Genomic DNA, 26877 nt, shown 5'->3' with positions numbered 1-26877 from the left:
CCAAAGTGGCCTTCTTTGGATATGGACCTTGATCAAGGGGCTGGGTTGAACCCATAGAGACAAAAACCTCTGCTCAAATCCAACCTTTTACAGCTCAGGTCGAATAGATCTTGGACCCACGACCCTCTCTAGATAACGCTTGTGGTGTTGTTTTTACGCGAGTTTTTTTCTCTTTTATATATATATATATATATATATATATATATATACATCTTTATTATTTTATATTGTATAAACCTGCTATCGAATTATGACGATTTTATTATATAAAATTTAAAAATTTAAAAATTTTATATTATATTTTTAAATTTAAATACTATTTTATTATAATTTATAAAGTTTAAGAATCACTCTTAAAACTTAAGCATAACTTAAAGTTTAAGATAGTAGGAAGTTTTATAGCATACTCTTATCCTCATTGGATCTATTTTCCTGAAATGCCTTTCTGATTTGATTTTAATTTCAATTTAAAGCGATTCACTTTGAATCCAATTTTGATTACAAATTGACTTTTGGTCTTGAAATCAATAAAAATGTGACAGAAGCGGCTGTGATTCTGCTGGGGCTCTCTAAAATTTCAGCGAAAAGCCAGCCATTACCGTAAATGGAATTGCTAGCAAAGTTGCTACCATGTTATAAAATATTACAAAATTCAAATTAAATTACAGCTGCTACTCCAGTCGCTGAGTTAATTCAAAAAATTTTGAAATAACACACCCACCTCACATGACAGGACCTGCAATTTCGTAGCAAACGCTCAAGTAGCTATCGCGTACGAGCAATCCATCAGCTCGCATCGCTAGACGCTATTGTACTGTGGGGGGTGACGTGTGTATTACGATACCAAAACCACCCTCACATTTCACCAATTTTGACTCTCTCTCTCTCTCTGTCTTTCTCTCTGTCTATATGCCTGCTGAGGGCGGGAACTCGAAAATTTCCTCCCTCAAATTGTTCTTTCGGGTTTGTTAGGGTTTCTCTTGTTTTTATCACCTGCAATTCCCTTCTCTAGGGTTTTTATTTATTAAGCTCTGGTTTCGATTTTCGTTCATTGGGAACCCAAGATGAATCTACGCAAGGGCACTAAGGTTTGGGCACCAGATAAGAATTTGGCGTGGGTTGCTGCTGAAGTTACTGATTTTGTTGGAAAGAATGTTCAAGTCCTCACTGCTTCTGGCAAGAAGGTGATCAGTTGAATTCTTCTTCTCATGTGGCTTTCAGGACTATGAGGTGGTTTTTGACTTTTTCTTGGTAGTTAAGACTTTGATTTTGGTGCAGGTTTTGGCTTCTCCGGAGAAGCTGTTTCTTAGGGATGATGATGAGGAGGAGCATGGAGGAGTGGATGATATGACGAAGTTGACTTACTTGCACGAGCCTGGAGTCCTTTACAATCTCGAAAGGAGATATGCTCTTAATGATATTTATGTTAGTACATCTATGCATTCTTGTCCGCTTTTTAGTGTAGTTGACAAGTGTTGATTGGTGTGCATTCAATTGTGGAAACTCGTTATCGTAATTATTGCTGTTATCATGGGAATTTTGTTTCTAGTGTTTGTATTTAAATCAATTGGGGTAATGGGGGGAGGATTTGAAATTAGAATCTCCATTATCGAGAGGTGTGGTTGTTGGCAACTGACATGATAAGTTGAGCATTTTTAGTGTGAATTGGAATTGTGCTCGAAATTTGAGTTCTGAATGATTATTTTTGACAATGCTTGCAATGGACATTTTGCAAAACTCAATGCTGCTTGATGTGATTTTATTGGCCCATTTAATTAAATAACTCCTTTTCTGAAGCCAATTTTGTTCTGTTATTCTACCCACTTAATGTTGAAATACAGAACTTAAATATTAAAGGCTTTGCAATGTCATATTTATGACCTTCCTTTCCCCATTTTTGTTGTTGATAGACATACACAGGAAGCATTTTGATAGCTGTTAATCCATTCACCAAGCTTCCTCATCTTTACAACGTGCATATGATGGAGCAGTATAAAGGAGCACCATTTGGTGAGCTAAGTCCTCATGTTTTTGCTGTTGCAGATGCATCATATAGGTATGTCACATTGAAGATGTTTCTATTAGAAATTGAGTGTTGATGTATGATATTTATAACTTGCTAGGTAAAGTGATCTAATTAGCTTCTGTTTGGTTTTAAATCTAGAGCGATGATGAGTGAAGGTAGAAGCCAATCTATACTGGTTAGTGGAGAAAGTGGGGCTGGAAAAACTGAGACGACAAAATTGATTATGCAGTATCTCACTTATGTTGGTGGTCGAGCCTCTGGTGATGATAGAACAGTTGAACAACAAGTTCTTGAAGTAAGACATGAGACTTATCCCTTTTCCTATGCTTTGTTCCATTGTGGTAGCACCCTTTTCTCAAAGTAGAGGTAGATACAGATGTGTTTAAAGGCCAATGTCCAGTTGGAATTACTATACATTAAGGTAGTTTTGCATTGTCGCAATTGTGCGTATTTGCATATTGTTAGGAGCCATATTAATTCAACTTAAATTATGTTTTCAAAAGAAAATTTTCAGTTTCGCAAGAGAAGAAAATTTTAGGTTTTTACCTAAACATTAGGACAAGGGCTATGGGTTGGGTCCATAAAGATTTGTTCAGGAATCAGGATAACTTGATTAATTTTTGAGTTCCCTTTTGTAACTTTTTTATGAGGCAAACAAATGGCAAAATTCATGTCTTATCTGTACATTTTGGAAAAATGTTATGTACGTGTCTTTCCTATCAAGGTGTTGCTGATTCATAGTTTTGCATAATTCAGTCAAATCCACTGTTGGAGGCATTTGGTAATGCAAGGACTGTCAGAAATGACAACTCAAGGTGGGTTAGAGTTTGTTTTACAAAGTTTTGATTGATTCTTTTTCCACTTCTAGCTTTAAATTGGTTGCCTTTTTGTGCTTTCAATTATTGTCTTTCCACTTATATTCCAATTAATGAATGTCCAACAATGAAAAGAGGCATATATATGCTGGTGCTTTTAGTTGTTCTCAAGTCATTCCCTAATGAAGACTCAATATTCCTATTTGTTATGACCAAATGACGGAGAAAAGTTTGGACATAATGAAAAGAGGCATGTATATGCTGGTGCTGGAAGAAAATTCTATTTTAATGGAAATAACTGAACCTTAACTGGTGTAATATAATTGTGAATAAAAAGCATGCTAAAGATGGAGATATTGTGTGACTTGTATTGCAAGAAGGCTTGTTAGATAAATTCTGCCATAAAAAGATCATGTTATTAATATTGTTGGATCAGTCACATTTTTTATTACCTGGATTTTGCAATGTGGTTTTATATTATCATTTCATCTTTTGAATTTTCTGCAATGCCACTAACATTCTTTGTTCTTGCCTATGTCTTTTCCGTTGCCATGGCAGTCGTTTTGGAAAGTTTGTTGAGATCCAGTTTGATGGAAATGGTCGAATATCTGGTGCTGCTATTAGAACATACCTGCTGGAACGGTCTCGTGTAGTTCAGATAACAGATCCTGAAAGGAACTACCATTGCTTTTATCAATTGTGTGCATCTGGGATGGTAATTTCTACTTCTCTCTGCAACCCCTTGTGCATGTTGTTTAGTGCTTTATATTGATGCTTTTGATGGTTGAGATTTTTTAAGTTGTGTGCCTTTGTGTGGTGTATTTTATCCTCATATAGTAGAATTTTCTAGCTAATGGATGTTACCTTTGGGTTGCCTGTATATGTCTAGGATGCAGAAAAGTACAAATTGGATCATCCAAGCCGCTTTCATTACTTAAATCAAAGTAAGACTTATGAATTAGATGGAATTAGCAATGCGGAGGAGTACATAAAGACGAGGAGGGCAATGGAGATTGTTGGTATAAGTCATGAAGATCAGGTTTATGAACATTACACAATGGCCTAGTTCTTTATGTTTGTATCCTATTGTTCTCTTTTGTTACTCTCTTCTTGAATGTTCTCCTACTTACATTGCCATACTACCCTATCAGGAGGCTATATTTCGCACCTTGGCTGCAATTCTTCATCTTGGAAATATTGAATTTTCTCCTGGCAAAGAACATGATTCTTCAATTGTAAAGGATCAGAAGTCTAGCTTTCATATGCAGATGGCAGCTAGTCTTTTTATGTAGGTGATTATATTTAATACCTTGGAAAGTATTTCTTGCTTGAATGAATTGCTGACCTGTTCATGACACTGATTTCAGTTCTCTTATTTGTCTCTATCACTTATGAAATCAGAAATGTTAAATTGTTCACTATGTTTTCTATCTAAAGTGTAGTGGGAAGTGCATGTGCAAGTGCAAGAATTGTAAAATTGTTTTCTGCTATTGTAGTAAAGAGTGAAAATATTCAATTATTCTGGATGAAGTATGCTCAAAAGATAATTATTGTTCCACTCTTAGATTTTTATTGTAGATAAACTTATTACATGGAGCTCAAATGAAGTAAAAAATTGCATGAACAGGCTAGAATGTGGATGCAAGTCTTACTTCATTAAAGCTCGTGTTATTGCATCATACAAATGACGCATACAGGGTCTCAAAAAATAGTTTTATTCTTCCTTATCAGCCTGATCATGACAGAAAAATGATTGGTTGATACAGATTGGATCTTATGTATAGGTGAATTTGAAAATTGTGGGTATTTTGTACATAGTGGTATGCAGTGCATGGGACAATATTTTTGATATGCACCATTACGTAGCAAGATGCAATGGGTGTGAAGAAGGCTACTTCACCTTTTTATACTTCAAAAAAAAAAAGGCTACTAGTTAATTTAAAAAAAAAATTATGTTCTTTAAATTATTTTAGAATTTTTTTTTCTATATTTAAAGATTTATATTTGCTCAATTTTTAATGTATACTTAATATTCAATTTTAAGCATTGTTATGACCATAATAAAAAAATTGTTACAACTATTAATAAATTTTAATTAGAAAATCATAAAACTATGAATTCGAATTTCTTTTCTGACTGGAAAAATTTCGTAGCAGCAATGTTTGAGTTGGATGCGGTTCAGTATCATAACGTTGCAAACTTGCAACAACAACTGATACTTGTATTTAAAACTTTGGATGTTACACAGAGAAAGAAAGAAAGAAAACTCTTCAATTTTTTGAACACGTGCTATATATGGAAGTGAAATCTTTTTAATTCTTATTGAGAATTTTGTACGTTCCAATGTGGAAGGATTGCCCCTACTTTAGGGCTTATTGGCATTTGACTTTCAGCAACTAAATTACTTTTTTTTTTTTTTTTTAAAATAGCAACTAAATTACTTATTTTATCAGGTGTGATGTCAACTTCTTGCTGGCGACTTTATGTACTCGTACAATTCAAACCCGTGAAGGAAGTATTGTAAAAGCTCTCGACTGTAATGCTGCTGTTGCTAGTAGGGATGCCTTGGCAAAGACAGTTTATGCTAGACTTTTTGATTGGTATGTGGGTTATTCTTATTTTGAATGAAGGGCTTGTGCCTTTTTCTTTATCTGGAGTTCTTGTGACAATCTGAATTTGTTTGGTTTCAACGTTTCTTTTAGGCTTGTTGATAAGATTAATAGGTCTGTTGGGCAAGATCTGACTTCTCAGATTCAAATTGGAGTATTGGACATTTATGGCTTTGAATGCTTTAAACATAATAGGTAATATCTCTTGTTTAAAACTGTGTTAACCCTTGATATTGCTATGGCATGAGATGCAATCTCGTATGGTGTTTGGAAGGAGTTTCTTCTTCATCATTCTTACACAACAGAAGTGAAGAGTTTCAACAGAATATGTCTTTTCAAACTTGTATTTTTATTTAGGGTGTTCTTTCTTATTCTCTTCTGTACAAACTGTGTAGGTGCTTCCCCTTTGTTGATAATTTTTTTTCTAAGTTTGTTACTACCAAAATAATGTGTTTCTAAGATGTTTGTTTGTATAGTTGTTTTTGAATATTCCCTGTTCCATTATTGGCCTTGATTGGCATAATCTTCTGTGCCTAATTTTTCTTTACCATTATTACTATCCTCAGTTTTGAGCAGTTCTGCATTAATTTTGCAAATGAGAAACTTCAGCAACATTTTAATGAGGTTTGCAATATTTTCATTCAAGATGTGATGACATTTACCAAGACTATCCTTTTCTTGGGTAACTTATATTTTCCATATATTTCAGCATGTGTTCAAGATGGAACAGGAGGAGTACAGAAAAGAAGAAATTAATTGGAGCTACATTGAATTTATAGACAACCAGGATGTTTTAGAACTAATTGAGAAGGTTCTTCTGATCTGTTTCCCTTTCTAAAAAATGTGATATAGTCTGGCCTATTTGGTATTCATGGAATTATTTTGAGCCATTCCGCTAAGTACTTTCCCATTTCTTTCTAAATTCGGGATCTATCTGGTCTGTGTTTCCTTTTAGTGTTACACATTCTACCATGTATTGGTTCAAATTGTTATTGCTAAGTACTCATTATTGTGATTTAGCATGGTTCAAATTCTTATGTTTTTAGATATAGTTTTTAGCTCAAATATACAGTATGCATTTACATGTAGGAGATACAATATTGTGATTTCAAAATTTAGCATTTGGCTTGACGGCAACCAACTGTAACTTTGTAAAGATGCTTCTGTTTTATAATCCCATGATTGTAAAGGCATCTTTCTTGTTCATTTTTTAGAGTTCTCTCTTCTGCTTTTCTTGTTTCTAAGTGTGGCATCAAGTTCTATTACTGTTGCGCCTTATGTCAGCATGCACTTGTTTGCAGAAACCTATTGGGATAATTGCCCTCTTGGACGAAGCTTGGTACAGTTTGAATTCTTAAGTATAAATTGGTGCGTTTTGCTTTATAAAATTGCTTATAAGCAGCTTACCCTTATTATGATTTTCATTTTTGTGCAGCATGTTCCCAAAATCAACACATGCAACACTTTCAACCAAGCTATTCCAGAATTTCCGTGCTCACCCAAGGCTGGAAAAGGCAAAATTTTCAGAAACAGATTTTACTGTTTCTCATTATGCTGGCAAGGCATGTTGTACGTTACCCATTACTGCAAAAAACATTGTGTTGTGATCCACTGAAGTTCTCATGAAGAACTATTACTCCTTTTTTTTCCTGCTGTAGGTCACCTATCAAACAGACACGTTTTTAGATAAAAATCGTGATTATGTTGTGGTAGAACATTGCAATCTGCTATCTTCTTCCAAATGCCCCTTTGTCGCTGGTCTTTTCCCTTCACCTCCTGAGGAATCTTCACGATCTTCTTATAAGTTTTCTTCTGTAGCCTCTAGATTTAAGGTACAAAGTTTTCTTCTCTTGGCCTTCATCTTTACTATGAATTGGCTTACTAATTAATGTGTATAAAAAAGTGCAAGAGGCAGAAGAGAATGATGCAAGATCATGAAAGAGAAGGCTCCCATGCTCCTTTAAGTGGTGAATTTATGTTATATGCTTCCACCAAATTAATAGCCTACAGCTATGCTGTGCACATGATAAACAGAATTCTTTGTTGAATTATGATAAGGCTTCACTTGATGCTTTAATGGGATCCCTTATTATGTTTCTTACTCTCTTTCCATAGTCAAAGAATGTTTTGTGCATTTGGGAGTAGCATCTGTGTTTTGTCATGATGTGTGCCCGACATGCATGTTAGTTAGTTAAAAAAAGATTGTTATAAAATTCCCCTTTCCCTTCTCTTTCTCTCTCTCCTCCCTCCTCCCTCCCCCCCCTATCCAAATCCTCCATTCCGAAAAAAAATGTAATAATGTAATGTAATATTTTATTACTTTCTAATAGTTATAGGTTGTGTCATACTTATTGGCATTGCTCCATTTTTGTCATAATGGTTTGGAGAGATGTGGCCGTATGCCCATAATCATTCAAATATTTTTGTTTCTAACAGTTTTTTTGGTTATCCATTTATGATTCGTATAGTGGCACTACTTCCAGTTGGTGTAAAACTGTAAATACATTTAAGTGGCTGTCAATAGCTCGCTCATGCTTGTGCTGTTAATCACTTTCTTTTGTTTGTAGCAACAACTTCAAGCACTTATGGAAACCCTCAACTCAACTGAGCCTCATTATATACGTTGTGTGAAGCCAAACTCTTTTAATCGACCTCAGAAATTTGAGAATACAAGCATATTACATCAACTACGCTGTGGGGTTAGTTATATATATTTTTTTTATTTTACTTTTTGGGCATTTTTTTCCTTCTTTGTGTTTTTTATTGAACATTGTTTCAATTTTTTTACTTTAGTGCTTGCCATTGTTAATGACTAGCATCCCATTATTGTTATCGAACAAAAGACATGAAGATGTGCTGTTGCTCCTTATTCTTATTATCATTTCTTTGTTTTCCTCTTTCAAAGGATGGCCTTCTACGTGTTGGATTTTAATTCTCATTGTGGCAGATTTTTCTTGTGATTGTCATTATTTCAAGATGTTACCTAGTTTGGAAGGGTGTATATAAGGTACATGACCGAGTCAACAAACTGTCTTCATGTGGCATAAGATTGACAATGAGTTCATATGTCAATGGTTGAGCATAGGATGTGTCGCCTAGTATAAGTGTGGCAGTAATCTACATGTTTATGACATTGCCTAGTCATACAAAAGTAGCAACAAGATTTTTTAAACTGTTATTCTCTCTCTTTCTTCTTCTTTTTTTTTTTTTTGGTGAAGTATAGGATTATAATTATCAATTTCTTCTGTCCAGAATCAGGAATTTAGTGTTCTCTAGCAGTGAGTTATCCTACAAGATTGGAAGATTTGATGTTAATGGAATTTAGTGGATTTGGAAGGAGATGGGAGGATGAAAATTCGTAGTATTACCCTAAGCTTGTGGTGATTTGGTGCATTTGATCAGAAGGGAATGTTATGACTTCAGTTTTTCTAGTGTAATTATTATGGAATAGAATTGTTTTTCTAGGTTAATTATAAGGTTTCAACTTTCGGACTTTAATGGGATGTCTCATACTTGCTACATTTAGTAGTACTAGAGGGCTATACTTTTTTTTTTCCTCTTATTTAGTATTGACATTAAGAATGGTACTGTATCCTCTTTATTGTAATTACTCTTTCTTTGTGTTTATTATAATTTACTCTAATTGGAGGAAAAAATTGTCAACTTTGCAAAGTACACATACGAGATAACTTTAAAATTTGGTGCAGGGTGTTCTGGAGGCTGTTCGGATAAGTCTTGCTGGTTATCCCACTCGAAGAACATATTCAGAGTTTGTTGATCGTTTTGGATTATTAGCTCCTGAATATATGGATGGAAGGTGGAGCTTTTTATGAGTGATATCCCAAAAATTCTGTCCAATTAAGAATTAGTTGCTTGTTTCTATCCCCTTCATATGAAAATGAAAGTTATTGTTGTGAATGCTACATGCATAGATTCTTAGTTGCTATGATATTTTTAATTATCATTTTTTTTTGCAACAATGCCATGTAGATAATGGCTAAAAATTAATATTCCTAGGATGATTGCTAGTTTGTACTCACGAAGTGCACATGCATCCTAGTGTGCTTGTATCTTTTGAGTTAGTTTGTGTTTTTGTTGTCTTGGTGTTTTCACTTTCCTTGTGTCTTCATTTTTAGTTAGTTTGTTTTACTAGTTATTACATTTCAGGCTTGCTGAGAAATTCTGCTTCTTTTGTTATATGTATAAATGCACACAGTTGTAGTTATGATGAAAAAGCTTGGACAGAGAAAATTCTGCAAGAGTTAAAGCTTGAGAATTTTCAGGTGCTCCTCTTTTAAGGATATAAGCACATAAGCTTATATAACATCATGATTGTTTTGTGCATTTGCCATCATTGAATGTTTCTGATTTTTCTCCCTTTCTAAAATTTCTTTTGCAGTTGGGTAGGACCAAAGTGTTTCTCAGGGCTGGTCAGATTGGGGTTTTAGATTCAAGACGGGCTGAGGTTCTGGATAATGCTGCAAAGTGCATCCAGCGTCGTTTGCGAACATTTATAGCACGTCTGAACTTTATTTCAATGAGGGCTGCTGCCATTGCTGTCCAGGCATACTGCAGAGGTTCACTTCTAGTTGTTGGCTCTGACCTAATCTTATTTTATGCATTCTATACAAAGTTTTTAACATCATCTGGTTTTTGAAATTTTTTGTTTCCTTAAACAATCTTTTCAACAGTCCTCAATGTTTTTTGTACAAGTTTCTCAATATGATATAAATAATGCAATCTTGATATCATAGTTATTAAAGGCTCAAGGCGCACTAAGGAGCCAAGGGGTCCTGGAGCATAGGCGCAAGGCGGAAGGCGAAGGCGCATGCCTGAGTGAGATGAGGCGCAAAAAATAAAATAAAATAAATAAACATGAATATTCCACCAAACTTCAAATAACATAAAACTAAAAATAATAATAACAAATAAGCATTCGAGTACTAAATTATTAAAACTTTAATAGTCTTTTGATCTTTCATAATTAAAGTTAAGAAATTATAAAGTAACTATATCTTCATCATCTTTTTCTACACTTTCATCCTCTTAATATTCATCTTCATAATCAATATTTTCATCATTTTCCTCACCTTTAACAACTAAAGGAGTATTAACTTTTTTTTTTGAAAAAGATAATGAGTGGTAGTATTGAAAATGAAAATATGAGAGGTTTGTAATCCTGAGTATGTTAGTTTGATGAGATTTTGGTGACTAGTTATCACCAACGATACTAATTTTGAAAACTTTTAGATCAACAAATTTCGAGTTGGATGGTAGTGCTTTTTGTCAATGGAAGTACTCGCCGAATGTAGAAAAAAAAAGGTGCGCCTTTCTAGCCTTGTGCCTAGAACAAGGCGGACGCCTAGACGCATAAGGCGAGGGCCTGGTGAATGTTGCCCGCCTTTCTTCTGTAGAGGCGCTAGGACTGGAGCCTGGAGCCTGAGGCGCGCCTTTAATAATTATGCTTGATATAGAAGCTGCCAGTACTTATTACCAATGTCATTATCATGATCTTGTAGTTCCAATAACATTACCCTTCCTTTTAACTGATTTCTATGTCCAATTGCCCGTTTCACTAGTATCTAGATGCCATGCTTCAAATGTCTTTCTTTTGCAGCTTTACCTACTATGGGACCACTGATTGACTCTTGTATGTCTGTCATTTAATATTTGTTTGTTTCTACATTACCTTGCTCTTCATATGTTGGTGAATGATTAAAACTCAACTCAACTAAGCCTTTATCCAAAAAATTTGGGGTCGGCTATATGGATTCGCTTTTTCCACTCTAAACGATTTTGGGTTAAATCCTCAGAAATGTGTAATGCTTCTAAGTCATGTTGTACTACTCTCCTCCAAGTCAATTTAGGTCTACCCCTTTTTTTCTTTCTATCCTCTAACCTAATGTGCTCTACTTGTCTAACTGGAGTCTCCGTATGTCTACGCTTCACATGACCAAACCACCTTAATCTCCCTTCTCTCAACTTATCTTCAATTGGCACCACTCCTACCTTTTCTCTAATACTTTCATTACGGACTTTATCTAGTCTAGTATGGCCACTCATCCACCTTAACATTCTCATCTCTGCAACTCTTATCTTAGATGCATATGACTCTTTCAGTGCCCAACACTCACTACCATATAACATAGCCGGTCGTATGGCTGTACGGTAAAATTTTCCTTTTAATTTATTGGGAATCTTACGATCACATAAAACTCCTGTGGCACGTCTCCACTTCAACCATCCGGTTTTAATCCTATGACTAACATCCTCCTCACATCCCCCATCTACTTGAAGGACTGAACCTAGATATTTAAAGTGATTACTTTGGAACAGTACCACTCCATTCAAACTAACTCCTTCCCTATCACCAGTTTAGCCTTCACTGAACTTGTAATGTGTTATGGAAAGTCAATCATTATATTATTTCTGTGTATATTCTGTATTCTGTATGCCTATTTAGGATTTCTTATTTAGGATTTCTTCCTAATTAGTATAACACAATTATAGGAATCAATTGTATATAAATACCCATGTACAGATTAATTGAAATATATGAGAATCATCTCTTTCTACATGGTATCAGAGCAGGTCATCTATCTAGGGTGATTATTTGTTCTCACCACCCATTCGGGAGAGACCTTGGCCGACCTGCTTCGACTCGATCAACATTGCCAGCGTCGCCTCAATCCCCTCATTCCACCACTGCAGTGTCTTTGTTGCGATCCAAGACACCATTAAAGGACTTCGAGGTTTGACTCTCGGATCCTATTTCATATTTGCTTGATTTGTGATTCTGGATTATTTTGTTGTCACAAGACTTTGGATTAGCGTTTCGGTTAGTTTTCTTTGTCTCAACACTTGGCAGACAATAAGAATGTTATTTCTGATGTGATTCCGATGATGACTAAGATCACGGAACACAAACTTAATGGTTCGAATTATCTGGAGTGGAGTAAGACTGTTAGGGTCTATTTGCGTAGCATTGATAAGGATGATCACCTTACTAAAGATTCACCTACTGATGATACACAACAAACTTGGCTAAGGGAGGATGCTCGGTTGTTTTTGCAGCTTCGGAACTCGATTCACAGTGAGGTAATTAGTTTAATTAATCACTGTGAATTTGTTAAGGAATTGATGGATTACTTAGATTTTCTGTATTCTGGTAAAGGGAATATCTCCCGTATTTATGATGTTTGTAAGGCATTCTACCGTGCTAAGAAAGAGAATAAGTCTCTCACGGCTTATTTTATGGATTTTAAACGGGTATATGAGGAACTTAATGTATTGTTGCCTTTTAGTTCTGATGTGAAAGTTCAGCAGGCCCAACGGGAGCAACTGGTTGTTATGAGTTTTCTTGCAGGCCTTCCTTCAGAGTATGAGACTGCTAAATCTCAGATTCTTTCCAGTTCTGAGATTTCCTCTTTGTATGAAACATTCACACGGGTCCTCGCATGCAGAGTACCCAATCTTCACACCGCCAAGAGTGCTCTTATTAGCCGTAATCCAAATGGACAACAGGGTAATAGAAGAGGAAGTAGAGGAGGAATTACAGCAATGTAGTAATCGACTTAATGGAGAGGCTAGTTCTAATCAGACTCAAGAGGAGTCATTTGTTATTATTGTCATGAGCACAGCCATACAAAATATAATTGTCCGCAACTTCGAGAAAAAATCAGCGATCACGGATGGCAAATATGGCGTGAGAGGATTCTACAAGATCTTCCTCCGAGAAAACTGCTTTGGTATCCGCAGAGGATTTTGCACGATTTTCCCAAAGATCGTGCATCTCTAAAGCCTACCGGTTCCCCTATCATCTGCGATCACGAGTCGAGTAAATCCACTACATGCCTTGTGTCTTCCTCATCCAAATGGGTTATTGATTACGGTGCAACAAATCACATGACAGTAATTCTAGTCTTCTATCTACTTTTCACCTAATCCCACTTCCTCACATTACGTTGGTGATGGTTCTACTTCTTGTGTCATGGGTTCTGAATCGCGAATCCGACTTCACAATTTCTTTGTCATCTGCTTTGTGTCTACCAAATTTCTCTTTTAATCTACTTTACATTAGTAAACTTACTCGCACCTTAAATTGTTCTATTTCCTTTTTCCGATCGGTGTTTGTTTCGTGATCTTATGACGGCGATTATTGGTAGAGGACGTGAGTCAGTGGTCTCTACATTCGGAAAATCATGTACCGCGATCGCTTGTTTGCTCCAAGACCTTAACACTTCTTGAAGCTCACTGTAGATTGGGCCATCCTTCTTTGTCTACCATGAAGAAGCTGTGTCCTCGGTTTCGATCTTTATCAGTACTAGAATGTGAGTCGTGTCCGGTTGCAAAACATCATCGTTTGGCTTCTGTGTCTAGAGTCAATAAACGGGCTTCATCCCCTTTTGAGTTAGTTGAATCTGATGTTTGGGGTACTTGTTCATTACTTCTAAACCGGATTTCGTTATTTTGTTACTTTTGTTGATGATTACTCGTGTTACCTGGTTATATTTAATGAAGAATCGTTCGAGTTGTTTTCTATTTTTGTGCCTTTTGTAATGAAATCAAAACTCAATTTAATATTTACATTACATATTAAGAAGTGACAATGCTAAAGAATATTTTTCAAAGACAATTTCAGTCTTATATGACACAAAATGGCATTCTTCATCAGTCTTCCTGTGTGGATACCCCATCCGAAAATGGCGTGGCCGAAAGAAAAAATCGGCATCTTCTTGAGGTAACTTGTGCTCTTCTTTTTCAGATGAAAGTTCCTAAACACTTTTGGGCGGATGCAGTTTCTACGGCATATTTTTTGATCAATCGTATGCCTTCTTCTGTCCTTAATGGGGATATTTCTTATACTGCTTTGTTCCCTACAAAATCTTTGTTTCCTGTTGAACCCTGTATTTTTGGTTGTACTTGTTTTGTACGTGATGTTCGTCCGCAGGTTACTAAATTGGATCCAAAGTCTCTCAAATGTGTCTTCCTTGGGTACTCCCGGATCCAAAAAGGGTACCGTTGTTTCTCTCCTACTCTTAATCGTTATCTTGTTTCTGCAGATGTCACATTTTTTGAGTCCACTCCATTTTTTTCTCAATCATCTGTGTATGAGAGTCAGGGAGAGGAAGATGATATCTTAATATATATCTTGTCAACCAATGTCTAGTCCTCTCTCACAGCCTATTTCTTCCGTCTCTAGACCTACTCGGCCTCCCGTTGTTCATGTTTATTCCAAGAGATTGGAGATTCCTGACTCAGATCCTCCACCAGCTACTTCGTTGGGAGATCCTGTACCTCATACTGATCATGATTCTGATCTAGACTTACCCATTGCTCTTCGTAAAGGTAAACGTTCATGTACTTACTCTATCTCTTCTTTTGTTTCTTATAATCAATTGTCTTCTTGTTCTCGGTGTTTTGTTACTTCTTTAGACTCTATTCCCATCCCTAATACTGTTGGTGAGGCACTGTCTCATCCTGGCTGGTGTGCTGCTATGAAAGAGGAAATGGAGGCTTTAGATGCTAATGGTACATGGGAATTGTTGCCTTTGCCCACTGGTAAGAAAGCTATTGGTTGCAAATGGGTATTTACAGTAAAGGTAAATCCTGATGGTTCTGTGGCTAGATTAAAAGTACGCCTTGTAGCAAAAGGATATGCTCAGACATATGGGGTTGATTACTCTGACACTTTTTCTCCTGTAGCTAAACTTGCTTCTGTTCGCTTGTTTATCTCTTTAGCAGCTACATATGATTGGCCCCTGCACCAATTGGATATCAAGAATGCCTTCCTTCATGGTGATCTTCAGGAGGAGGTGTATATGGAGCAACCACCTGGGTTTGTTGCTCAGGGGGAGTTGGGTAAAGTTTGTAGGCTTCGGAAGTCTCTTTATGGCTTGAAACAAAGTCCTAGGGCCTGGTTTGGGAGATTCAGTGAAGCAGTACAGGAATTTGGTATGCAAAAGAGTAAGTGTGATCACTCAAGATTTTATAAGCAACTGAGGTGGTCTAATTCTCCGATAGTCTATGTGGATGACATTATCATCACCGGGAGTGACTCTGCAGTATTTCATCTCTTAAAATCTTCCTCCAAACCCAGTTTGGACCAAAGACTTGGGATTATTAAAGTATTTTTGGGTATTGAAGTTATGAGAAGTAAGAAGGGTATTTTCTTGTCTCAAAGAAAATATGTCCTTGATCTGTTGAGAGAGACAGAAAATTAGGTGCTAAGCCTTGTAGTGCACCAATGACTCCAAATTTACAATCATAGCAAGGGATAGTGAGTTGTTTGAAGATCCAGAGAGATACAGGAGATTGGTAGGAAAATTGAACTACCTTATCACACTCGTCCGACATTGCTTATGCCGTTAGTGTGGTAAGTCGGTTTATGTCTTCCCCAACTGTTACTCATTGGGAAGCCTTGGGACAAATCTTGTGCTATCCAAGGAGCTCCAGGAAGAGGTTTGTTATATGGTAATCATGGGCATTTAAATGTTGAATGTTTTTCGATGCCGATCAATGGATCTAAGGTTGATAGGAGGTCAACTATCGGATATTGTGTTTTTGTTGGAGGAAATTTGGTGTCTTGGAAAAGCAAGAAGCGAGTGTAGTTTCTCGATCTAGTCTTTGAATCCGAATACAGAGCCATGGCACAATCAGTATGTGAGGTAATGTGGATATTTCAATTACTAGATGAGACAGGTTTTAAGACCCCCCTGCCTGCGAAATTGTGGTGTGATAATCAAGCTGCTCTCCATATTGTTTCTAATCCGGTATTTCATGAGCGGACCAAACATATTGAGATTGATTGTCACTTTGTTCGTGAAAAGATTCAACAACAGATCATCTCAACAGGACATATCAAAACTGGAGAGCAGTTAGGAGATATTTTCACAAAAGCTCTGAATGGAGCTAGGATTGACTACATTTGTAACAAGTTGGGCATGATTAACATCTATGCTCCAACTTGAGGGGGAGTGTTATGGAAAGTCAATCATTATATTATTTCTGTGTATATTCTGTATTTTGTATGCCTATTTAGGATTTCTTATTTAGGATTTCTTCCTAATTAGTATAACACAATTATAGGAATCAATTGTATATAAATACCCATGTACAGATTAATTGAAATATATGAGAATCATCTCTTTCTACACAATGCATGTATTCTGTCTTCGTTCTATTTAACTTAAAACCCTTTGACTCTAGAGTACTTCTCTAAAGTTCTAGCTTCCTATTGACTCCTTCTCGTGTCTCATCTATCAGAACAATATCATCCGCAAACATCATGCACCAAGGAATACTCTCTTGTATATGTTTCGTCAGTTCATTTAAAACTAATGTAAAAAGGTAAGGGCTTATGGCTGATCCTTGGTGTAATCCAATTGAGATCGGAAAATCTCTTGTCCCCTCCCACTGTGTGCACAATAGTAGTTGCTCCTTCATACATATCTTTCAATACTTGTATGTACCTAATAGATACTCTCTTTTGTTCTAACACATTCCATAAGACTTTTCTTGGAACACTATCATAAGCCTTCTCCAAATCAATAAAAACTATGTGTAGATCTTTCTTCACATCTCTATATTTCTCCATCAAGCTTCTAATGAGAAAGATCGCTTCCATAGTTGAACGACCGGGCATGAAACCAAATTGATTGAGAGATATAGAAGTATCATGACATAGTCGATGCTCCACAACTTTCTCCCACAACTTCATAGTATGGCTCATGAGTTTAATTCCCCTATAGTTTGAGCAACTCTGTATGTCTCCCTTATTTTTAAAAATAGGTACTAAAATACTCTTCCTCCATTCATCAGGCATTTTCTTTGAGTTTAGAATATTAAATAATTTAGTTAACCATGCCACTCCCATATCTCCCAAATACTTCCACACTTCAATTGGTATTTCATCGGGTCCACAGGTTTTACCCACTTTCATTCTCTTAAGTGCTTCCTTTACTTCTAAAGATCTAATCCTTCTAGTATAATTTACATTCTTTTCTATTGTTCTATAATCTATATTCACGCTATTTCCATTTTGATTATTATTAAAAAGATCATTAAAATAATTTCTCCATCTTTCTTTAATGTCCTCATCTTTCACCAACACTTTTCCTTCTTTATCCTTAATGCACCTAACTTGATTGAGATCTTGACATTTCATTTCTCTACTCCTTGCTAATCTATAAATATCTTTCTCCCCTTCTTTAGTTCCAAGTTTCTCATATAACTTTTCAAAGGCCTGTGCTCTTGCTTGATTAACTGCCTTTTTTGCCTCTTTCTTTGCTATATTATATTGTTCATATGCCTCATTATTATCACATTTAGGTAATTTCTTATACCATTCCCTTTTTCTCTTTACTGCCTTTTGTACTTCCTCATTCCACCACCATCTCTCTTTTGAGGGTGGTCCATGTCCTTTAGACTCTCCAAGTACTTTTCTAGCTACTTCTCTAATATTTGATGCCATCTGTATCCACATATCATTGGCCTCCATATCTAGCTTCCATACTTCGGACTCGAGAAGCTCTTTTTTGAACTTCACTTGCTTTACTCCTTTGAACTCCCACCACTTTGTTCGAGCTACACTATTTCTTCTGACCTTACTTGAATTGTTCCTAAACTTGACATCCAAGACCACCAACCTATGTTGACTTGTTAAAGCCTCTCCTGGAATGACCTTGCAATCTCTATTTGTCTTCCTGGTTAAGAGGAAGTCGATTTGGCTTCTATGTTGCCCACTTTTGAAAGTCACTAAATGTGACTCTCTTTTTATAAAGTAGGTATTTGCTAGTATTAGGTCGTATGCCATAGCAAAATCTAGGATGCTTTTTCCCTCCTCATTTCGACTGCCAAAACCAAAACCTCCATGAACATTCTCATAACCTTGTCTATCACTTCCTATATGTCCATTCAAATCTCCACCAATGAAAACATTCTCTTCATTCGGTATGCTTTGCATTAAATCATCCATATCTTCCTAAAACCTTTGTTTACTCTCACTGTCTAGTCCTATTTGTGGGGCATAAGCACTAACTATATTTATTGTTTCTCCTTCTAGTACTAGCTTTACTAGTATAATTCTATCTCCTACTCTTTTCACAGCTACTACTGCGTCTTTCAATGTTCTGTCTGTGATTATACCCACTCCGTTCTTGTTTCTCTCCTTTCCGGTAAACCACAATTTGTACCCTGAATTACCCACTTCCTTACTTTTCTCTCCTACCCATTTAGTCTCTTGAATGCAAGCAATATTCACCCTTCTCCTTTCCAAGGTATCCACAAGCTCCATTAATTTTCCTGTAAGTGATCCAACATTCCAAGTACCAACCCTGATCCTCCTCCTATCCTGCTCCTTCCTAATTGGTCTCCTTCTATGATATCTTCTATTGTTTTCTATGTCTATCTTGTGTTCTGTTCCACTATTTGTTTTACTATCTGTCCTATGGACTAACTTCTTTACCCAAACCCGTCCATGATGTGGGAACCCTTGCTCACTTAACACCACACCCGGGCGCCGGCATGGCGCGTCGCTTTTGGTGAACACCCTACACCCTTGCATATTTATCACTACACTCGGGCTCCGATGTAGCGCGTCGTTAGTAGAGGACGCCACAACGTTTATATCTTTTAAATCCATATCATAGGGTGTGACGAAATTTTTACGCTGGTTGTCACCTATTGTAACCCTCCTCCTTTATCCGGGCTTGGGACCGGTTAAGTGCAAACTACTTAGGCGGAGTTATGTTGGTGAATGATTAATTTATGTTATTTAACTGGTATTTTTAGTTAGATGAATGTCATCAATTAACAATCATTATTATTATTTTTTAATATTGGATGAGCATTCTTTTGGTTCTCTAATAAATTTGCTTTTGGTTTAACTCTTATATTAGCATTGTTGATATATTCTCAGGATGCCTTGCTCGAAATATATATGTTGAGAAACGGGAGACTGCAGCTGCCATTTCAATACAAAAATATGTCCGCAAGTGGTTGCTAAGACGTGCTTATTCAAAGCTGTTTTCAGCAGCTATTATTGTACAGTCAAGTATTCGTGGTTTCTTAACTAGGCAAAGATTTTTACATGGAAAGAAGCACAGAGCTGCTGTTATAATTCAGGTACTGTAAATCTAAAGTGGAACCACATTTATTATTTAATTGTTTGCCTCATATTGTGGAATAATGGTTAATGAACCTACGGAAGTCGAGAACTTAATGAGGAATTAAGGATGCTTACAGAATGCAAATGCTGTTAGTCCTAAGTTTATTCCTTGCGTGGAGTGATAGGTTATTTTTGGAATATGATTTCATCGCTTTAGTTCCTGCTTTAATTTATAATATAAATATTCTAGGCTTGGTGGAGAATGTGCATGTTCCGCTCAGCTATCCGGCATCATCAGACTTCAATCATAGCAATACAATGTCGCTGGAGACAAAAGCTGGCAAAAAGAGAGTTCCGTAGGCTTAAACAAGTGAGAAAATTGATGAATTTTCCTTTGCAAGTGTTAAATTCTTGTTTTGCCACGTTTTTCTACTAGTGTTTTAACAGCAGCAGCGCTTTATTCATTTTCTTTTTGCAGGAGGCTAATGAAGCAGGTGCCTTGCGTCTAGCTAAGAATAAACTTGAGAAGCAGTTGGATGATCTCACTTGGCGACTGAATCTCGAAAAAAGATTACGGGTATTGCTTATTCTCATTATAATCTTGTTTTAGCTTGCTTGTTAAATTCTTTTTGAATGCATTTGAAAGGTTTATACCCTTAGCATTTGCTTGGCTCTGTCTTCACATTTTAGTTTTAATTAACCATAAAAACTTGTTCCCTTGCTATGAAGAATGCATTAATGCATGATTAGTTATTCAGAAGATTTAATTAGATAGCTTTATTTTCCTTAGCATTCTTTTTCATTGCTTTATTTTCCTTAGCATTTTTTTTTCATTGCATTTTTTTTAAGTTTATTTTGTTGTTCTCTCTGTTTTCTTATTCTTTCTTTTGGTATTCTTGCTGGCTTTGTGTGCCTGGAATGCAGATTTCTAATGAAGAAGCAAAGTCAAGTGAAATTTCCAAGCTTCAAAAGATGTTGGAATCTTTAACTCTTGAGCTGGATGCAGCTAAGTTGGCTACAATTAATGAATGCAACAAGAATGCAGTGTTGCTCAATCAGTTGGAACTATCAATGAAGGAAAAGTCAGCTTTAGAGAGAGAACTCATTACAATTGCTGAGTTGAGGAAAGAAAATGCTGTACTAAAGGTATTCGTGTAGAATTGATTTATGAAGTTGTGCCCACCAGTATGTGTATTCTGGATGTGGTTTAGCGTGATGGACTATCAAATTGCTATATGTTTTAATATTATTAACTCGAATAGCAAGTATAGAAAGCTTTGACTAGTTTTAATGGGAATTTTATGTCTTAAAATAATTAACAATAATTTGTATGAAAATGACATCCCAAATACGTGTTTCAGCTCTTCTTTACCAAATGCTGTTAAAGTAATTGGAATAGCTAATATTTTTCAAATGGAACATTTTTTTTTAGGATTTGAGTATGATGTATAATTAACATTGTACATTTTCACTTTCAAATAGCCAGCTGACTTCTTTTAGTTTATGCGGCAATAAAGGGCAGTTAAATTTGTCTTCATTGCAACCTTAGCAATTTTTAGGGTTTTTAATACCACTGCTGTCTATATCAGTAAGAAGTTACTTTTGTTTTGTTTATTGCTTAAAACTGATCTAGATGCATCTAGATCAAAAACTAGTGAAGCTAAACAGGATTGACATCTTGGTATAGCTGTTGTTTTTACGTGGATATTACCAGTTATGGTTAATATTTTTTCATGCTTGATTGGTTTAAATGAACTGCATGCTGATTTTCACATTGAATAAATAGTTGATCTGTTGGAAGTCATCCTCCTGCACTCAACCTTTTGGATTTTTGTCTACAGTACTGTTGAATGGTTTCCATAGAAAACTTTTGCTTTCTTTGACAGGATTCCTTGGATTCCTTGGAAAAGAAGAACTCAGTTCTGGAGCATGATCTTAATGAGGCTCAAAAGGATAGTAGTAATACTATCAAAAAGTTGATGGAAACTGAAGAGAAGTGTTCTCAGCTGCAACAGAATGTCCAAAGGTATTCATAAGTTGATAGGTTTCTTAATTAGCCAACTTGTCAATCCTGTTAACAAGGTTATATTCATTCTGCTGCTATATCATTTTCACTTTTGTGTTATAATTTGGGGTTTTAATGTTGAATTTTAAAATTCCATATGTTTTTTTTTTCATTGTTCTAAGAAAGTAATGCCTACATTCAACATACACAAATGGAATCCATCCAAATGTGACTATTGATTATTGATTGTATAAAAAAGGATATTTACTTGGCCATTGCTGGTGTTCGGCTCTTTTCAACTGATATCTTGAACTTGATATGTTGTCCTTCTCTCATTGTAGTCTTGAGGAGAAGCTCTCACGTCTAGAAGATGAGAATCATGTCCTTCGACAAAAAGCACTGAGTGTGACTCCTAAGAGCAATCGTTCAGCTTTGATGAAAGCATTTTCTGAAGTAAGTTGTTGCTTATTTGAATCCCAGTGCATATGTTTGCTTTCTGACATTTCACTTTCAACCTTATGTATTTATGTTGCTTGGTCAATGTTGAATGCTCAAGTAGCCTTTTTCATTTTGTTTTTTAAAGGATAGCCTTGGGCATGGTGGGACTGCAAGAGTTGACTTATATTTTTAATCATTTTTTAATGCTTTTGTTATTGTTAATGGAGCAGAAATACTCTGGTGTGCTTGCTCTTGCTCAAACTGACCAGAAGCCTAAATTTGTAAGTTATGGTTTTATGAATTTTTTTTATTGACTAATTTCCAACCATTAAGCCACAATATGATCTCACATAGACATTATTTTTGGTGCAGGAGTCTCCCACACCTTCAAAACTTATACCTTTTGCATATGGTTTATCAGAATCACGCCAACCAAAGTTAACAGCAGAAAGACACCAGGTTTCTTCTATTGTTTTTGAAGTCTTCTCTTCTAAGTTTGTGAAATTGATTTAGATCTTGTGATGGGTAGCCATTACCATTAAGAGTAATATTATTAACATTTATCAGTTTCAAAGTGACAGTGACTTGCTTCTTTGGCCATTTCATTATGCATTGGTTTTGTATAAAGTATTTTGGAAAATGATATTTCATTTTTGACATACAGGAGAACTATGAATTCCTCTCAAGGTGCATTAAGGAAGACATTGGATTCACAGATGGTAAACCACTGGCAGCTTGTATTATGTACAGATGTCTTCTTCACTGGCATGCTTTTGAATCTGAGCGAACAGTTATTTTTGACTATATAATTGAGGGAATAAATGAAGTTCTGAAGGTAAGTCAGACGCTATAGTCTTCAAATTTTCATGATTGAAAATGAGAATAATGATCCAGGTTGCTTTAAGTGGTGTTGCTTATCCTGATGCCAACTTTGGGTTGATGCTCCATTGTTGTTGCATTGTAATTTGCAAATTATTCCATTGCAACTGTTTCAGGTTGGAGATGAGAACCTTACCTTGCCATATTGGCTGTCTAATGCCGCAGCACTTCTATGCCTACTCCAGAGGAATTTACGATCAAATGGGTTTTTGAATGCTGCTAGTCAATTTTCTGCACCTTCTGGGTTGCCAGGAAGGGTTGTGCATGTGAGTTTAGCCATGAGAATCTGGAAACATCTATTTTTATTTTGCAGTTCTTATTTTTTTCTTCTATCATCATTCATGTTCGTGCTACTTTATTTATGTGTACCCAACTCTATATATTACCTGAATTTTTCTTATTCCGAATACCTGCATTTTTCTTACAATCTTACTATTAGCATGAATTTGTTATTCTTCCAATGACATGTGAATAATTTATTGTCTAGGTTTTGTGCTTGCTTTCTTAATTCCTGGTCCTTCAAATTTGTGCCATATCAGAAGTATACCGTTTGGATTTTTGGCTGAAAAAACGAATTGCCATCTCTTTTGCATTTAGTAGTTGTGGCTTAGTATACTTAGTTTTAGCTGTGGTTTTTTCTTTTTCTACTTCTGACTGTTTTCTTTTACTATTAAATTTGTTTATAATTTTATATATGAACTCATTAACTGGACTGAGTTGGGCTTATTTCTTTTCATTACTTACCAGGGTCTGAAATCTCCATTCAAATATATTGGATTTGAGGATGGTCTGTCACATGTGGAAGCTAGATATCCGGCCATACTGTTTAAACAACAATTAACTGCTTGTGTAGAGAAGATTTTTGGCTTGATTAGAGACAATTTGAAGAAGGAGTTATCGCCTTTGTTGGGTTTATGCATTCAGGTGAATGTTTGTCAAATGCATCACGCAGAATGATAAATTTTTGTTCTCATTTTCCTGTTTTGGGTGCTTAATCATTTGAAACTTCGCTGTGCTCTCAAACTTGTTCTTGCTGTTCCAGCAAATGTTACCCCTGGATGATGATCTACAAGTTGCAACTTTTGAACTGTTTGGATTTGCAAATTGAAGTTAGTAAGCCTGATAGCTTACTGTTTGGTGTGAAGAGAATAAATTCAAGTTGTGAAACTCATGCACTGGCCAGAAGTATAAGCTTCAGCTAGATAATATTTGGCCTAGATTGTGGTTTATTTTCTTGAGAGGTGTCCTGAATGTTGATGCCAATTTCCTGTTGTCTTTGCCTTATTTTTTTTTGTGTGGCTATTTCTTAAAGTTAAGAACATATATATACCATTTTACTTGTCTAGGATTCTTTTTTGGCTGGGATTTGTTTCGCCGTTATAGTCTGATCAAATATGTTTTAATCATTCACCAGGCTCCAAAATCTTCAAGGCATACTGGAAAAGCATCTAGATCACCTGGTGGCATTCCTCAACAAGCACATAACAGTCATTGGGAGAGCATCATCAAATTTTTGGATTCTCTTATGGGTCGTTTGCGTGAGAATTATGTACGTGCAATGTTTAGAGATTTATTAGTTTTGTTTTAATCAAATGGTTTTGTAATAGGTAGGCCTTTGTCCATGGAATAAGAGTATGCATTTTGTTCATACTCTGCATTATTGATGCATACATGTATTTAGTGATACAGAAAACTTGTATATATGGTGAGGCATTAACAAACCTTTCATAACATTTAAAAATGTCCTAGACTCCTAGGATGTTCCTGGTAAGTGCAGAGACAAAATAAATAACCTAATATAAAAAAAATGGGTGCTTCACTTGCACTTTTTTCCCTTATCTCTTTCTGTTTGTTTTTTTACCCATTTTGTTTCTTTGGGAGTGTCTCAAGTACCTCCAACTAGCAGAATGGAGATGATTTTACTAGGAAATTAAGCTTTTATTTGCATTATTTCTACACTTCTGCTCTATGTTCTCAAATCAATTGTGCATTCCTTTAATTAAGGTAATTCATTAGTGTAATCAAACCTGTAGTTCTACTAGACAAGGGTTTGTAGATGTCTGGTGGCCCTTGTTCAGGGAGAAAACTTGATCTATATCAACAGACTTCAAACACCCTTGTTTTGACCAGTATACTTGAGCATATAGTTCCTAATGGTCTGTAAGTTTAGATTGTTTCATTATAGGCTCTGGGGAGTGGGAAGAAAGAGCATGTGTAGGACAAGGAGTAAGTGAACACACTTGCCTACCTTACTAGGAAATTGCTGAATTCCATTTTGTTAATAATGTATATTCGTCTTCATCTCTTACAATCTAGCTGCTAAAAAGTATTTGCATTGTTAAGGTTCCATTGTTTGCTGCATGAATATTAAACTATTAATTCCTAATCTTAACATTGCTTATGTAGGTACCATCATTTTTCATCCGTAAACTCATCACCCAGGTTTTCTCTTTCATCAATATATCACTTTTCAATAGGTAAGTGATTACAATATAATTCTAATGTGCATCATGTGAAAAAGGTATTTGTCTATATTGCTTAACACAAATATTCTTCTCAGCCTTCTGCTGCGACGTGAATGTTGCACATTTTCAAATGGGGAATATGTGAAATCTGGTCTAGCAGAACTTGAGAAATGGATAGTTGGTGCAACGGAGGAGGTAAGTGCATCATGTCCTTGTTGATTACTTGCTCCAAAAGTCAATGGTTGAACTAAAATTTCATGTCTGAATTGTTATCATATGTAGTATGCAGGAACATCATGGCATGAGCTAAATTATATTAGACAAGCTGTTGGGTTTCTGGTAATAAGCATACCCTTTTTTTTTTTAATTTGATCTTGGAGCAATAACTTCTATCATTTGCTAATGTGCGGTGCACTTTTTTAGGTGATACATCAGAAGAGGAAAAAGTCTCTTGAAGAGATTATGCAAGATCTTTGTCCAGTATGGTCCTTCTCACTCATTGCTGTTTTAAAATTTCTTTATCCTGTCATTAAAAGAAATTATTTAGACATTACATCTTAACTTTCTGGTGTCATGATACTTGGACAGGCGCTGACTGTTCGGCAAATATATCGAATAAGTACCATGTATTGGGATGATAAATATGGTACTCAGAGTGTGTCAAATGAGGCAAGTTGAAGTTTCAGAATTTTCATCAAGATGTTTATTTGGTCAAATGATGTTTCTGAAGTTTGACTGTATTTTCATCCACAGGTGGTTGCTCAAATGAGGGAAATGTTAAATAAGGACAACCAGAATTTGACATCCAACTCTTTCTTGTTGGATGATGATCTGAGGTAATCTGTACTCTGAACATTATTTAGCATATTTCTATTTTGTGTTCATATTCACCACTGAATTCACATAACCTGTTTAATTACCGCCCTTTTTTTTTTCAGCATTCCATTCTCTACTGAGGATATAGACATGGCAATTCCTGCAATAGATCCTTCTGATGTTGAACTACCAAAGTTCTTGTCAGAATATCCTTGTGCTCAGTTTCTGGTGCTACATCAAAAGTAAATGGTTTGGTTTAGCTCCTAAAAAACTGCTTATTTAAGGTTGAAATCTAGCTTAAGGATAATACGTCTGCAAGTTGTGAAGGCCATCTTTTTAAGTGCAGGAATCCAGTCTGATGTAGGACACCTTTTGCAGTGGCGATCAGAAACATAGATTGACCTCATAGTTCATCAGCTGCACATTTGGTAGTGGAAAATTTCTTTAGCATTATATTGGGGTTTGGTATTGGCATTCCCCTTCAATTATTTTGTAGGTTTAACCAGCATTATGCAATTGGTTATAGGTGTTGATGCTTCTACTTTTGTGAAGCTCATTCTTTGTACATGTTATTACTTTTTTCTTAAATTGAATTTGTAGTGCCATGGTGAATTATCACTAGTTGGTGCTTTGTATATATAGAACGTGCTGTGTCAGAACTGATTGATAATATAGATGTTTCAAAGTAATGTACATTGAATTTTCTTATTCAAGGCA

At 35.8% G+C, this 26877-nt stretch overlaps 1 protein-coding gene across 2 annotated transcripts; it reads left to right on the top strand.

The window, feature by feature from the left end:
- The first annotated feature begins 625 nt into the window (after positions 1-625).
- LOC110662244 (myosin-15) lies at positions 626-26877 on the top strand. 2 transcript variants are annotated; one of them, XM_021821161.2, is made up of 39 exons: positions 626-1184; positions 1279-1425; positions 1911-2056; positions 2165-2321; positions 2783-2841; positions 3400-3556; positions 3731-3880; positions 3993-4129; positions 5295-5441; positions 5544-5645; positions 6017-6074; positions 6160-6261; positions 6752-6789; positions 6886-7012; positions 7109-7282; positions 8018-8149; positions 9158-9267; positions 9667-9733; positions 9850-10027; positions 19369-19574; positions 19808-19927; positions 20036-20134; positions 20482-20703; positions 21444-21583; positions 21904-22015; positions 22231-22281; positions 22373-22459; positions 22665-22835; positions 22996-23145; positions 23627-23803; positions 24294-24428; positions 25286-25356; positions 25440-25539; positions 25627-25683; positions 25768-25824; positions 25933-26013; positions 26098-26180; positions 26283-26402; positions 26507-26877. In XM_021821161.2, exons 1-39 carry the CDS (start codon positions 1065-1067, stop codon positions 26517-26519), a joined length of 4560 nt encoding a protein of 1519 aa, XP_021676853.2. In that variant the 5' UTR covers positions 626-1064; the 3' UTR covers positions 26520-26877. The 2 variants fall into 2 exon arrangements, with proteins under 2 accessions (XP_021676853.2, XP_021676854.2); XM_021821162.2 differs by having other exon boundaries at positions 26283-26409.

This window comes from Hevea brasiliensis, chromosome 11 (genome assembly GCF_030052815.1).
Source record: "Hevea brasiliensis isolate MT/VB/25A 57/8 chromosome 11, ASM3005281v1, whole genome shotgun sequence".
Classification (NCBI taxonomy): domain Eukaryota; kingdom Viridiplantae; phylum Streptophyta; class Magnoliopsida; order Malpighiales; family Euphorbiaceae; genus Hevea; species Hevea brasiliensis.
The sequence above is the reverse complement of the archived record's forward strand: the minus strand, read 5'-3'. Positions and strand labels throughout refer to the sequence as shown.

Coding starts and splice junctions, on each gene's coding strand:
- LOC110662244 (XM_021821161.2), top strand. CDS start 1,065: ATGAATCTACGCAAGGGCACTAAGGTTTGGGCACCAGATAAGAATTTG. Junction 7,013..7,108: donor TTTCTCATTATGCTGGCAAG/GCATGTTGTACG, acceptor TTCCTGCTGTAG/GTCACCTATCAAACAGACAC. Junction 26,181..26,282: donor TTGTTGGATGATGATCTGAG/GTAATCTGTACT, acceptor TTTTTTTTTCAG/CATTCCATTCTCTACTGAGG.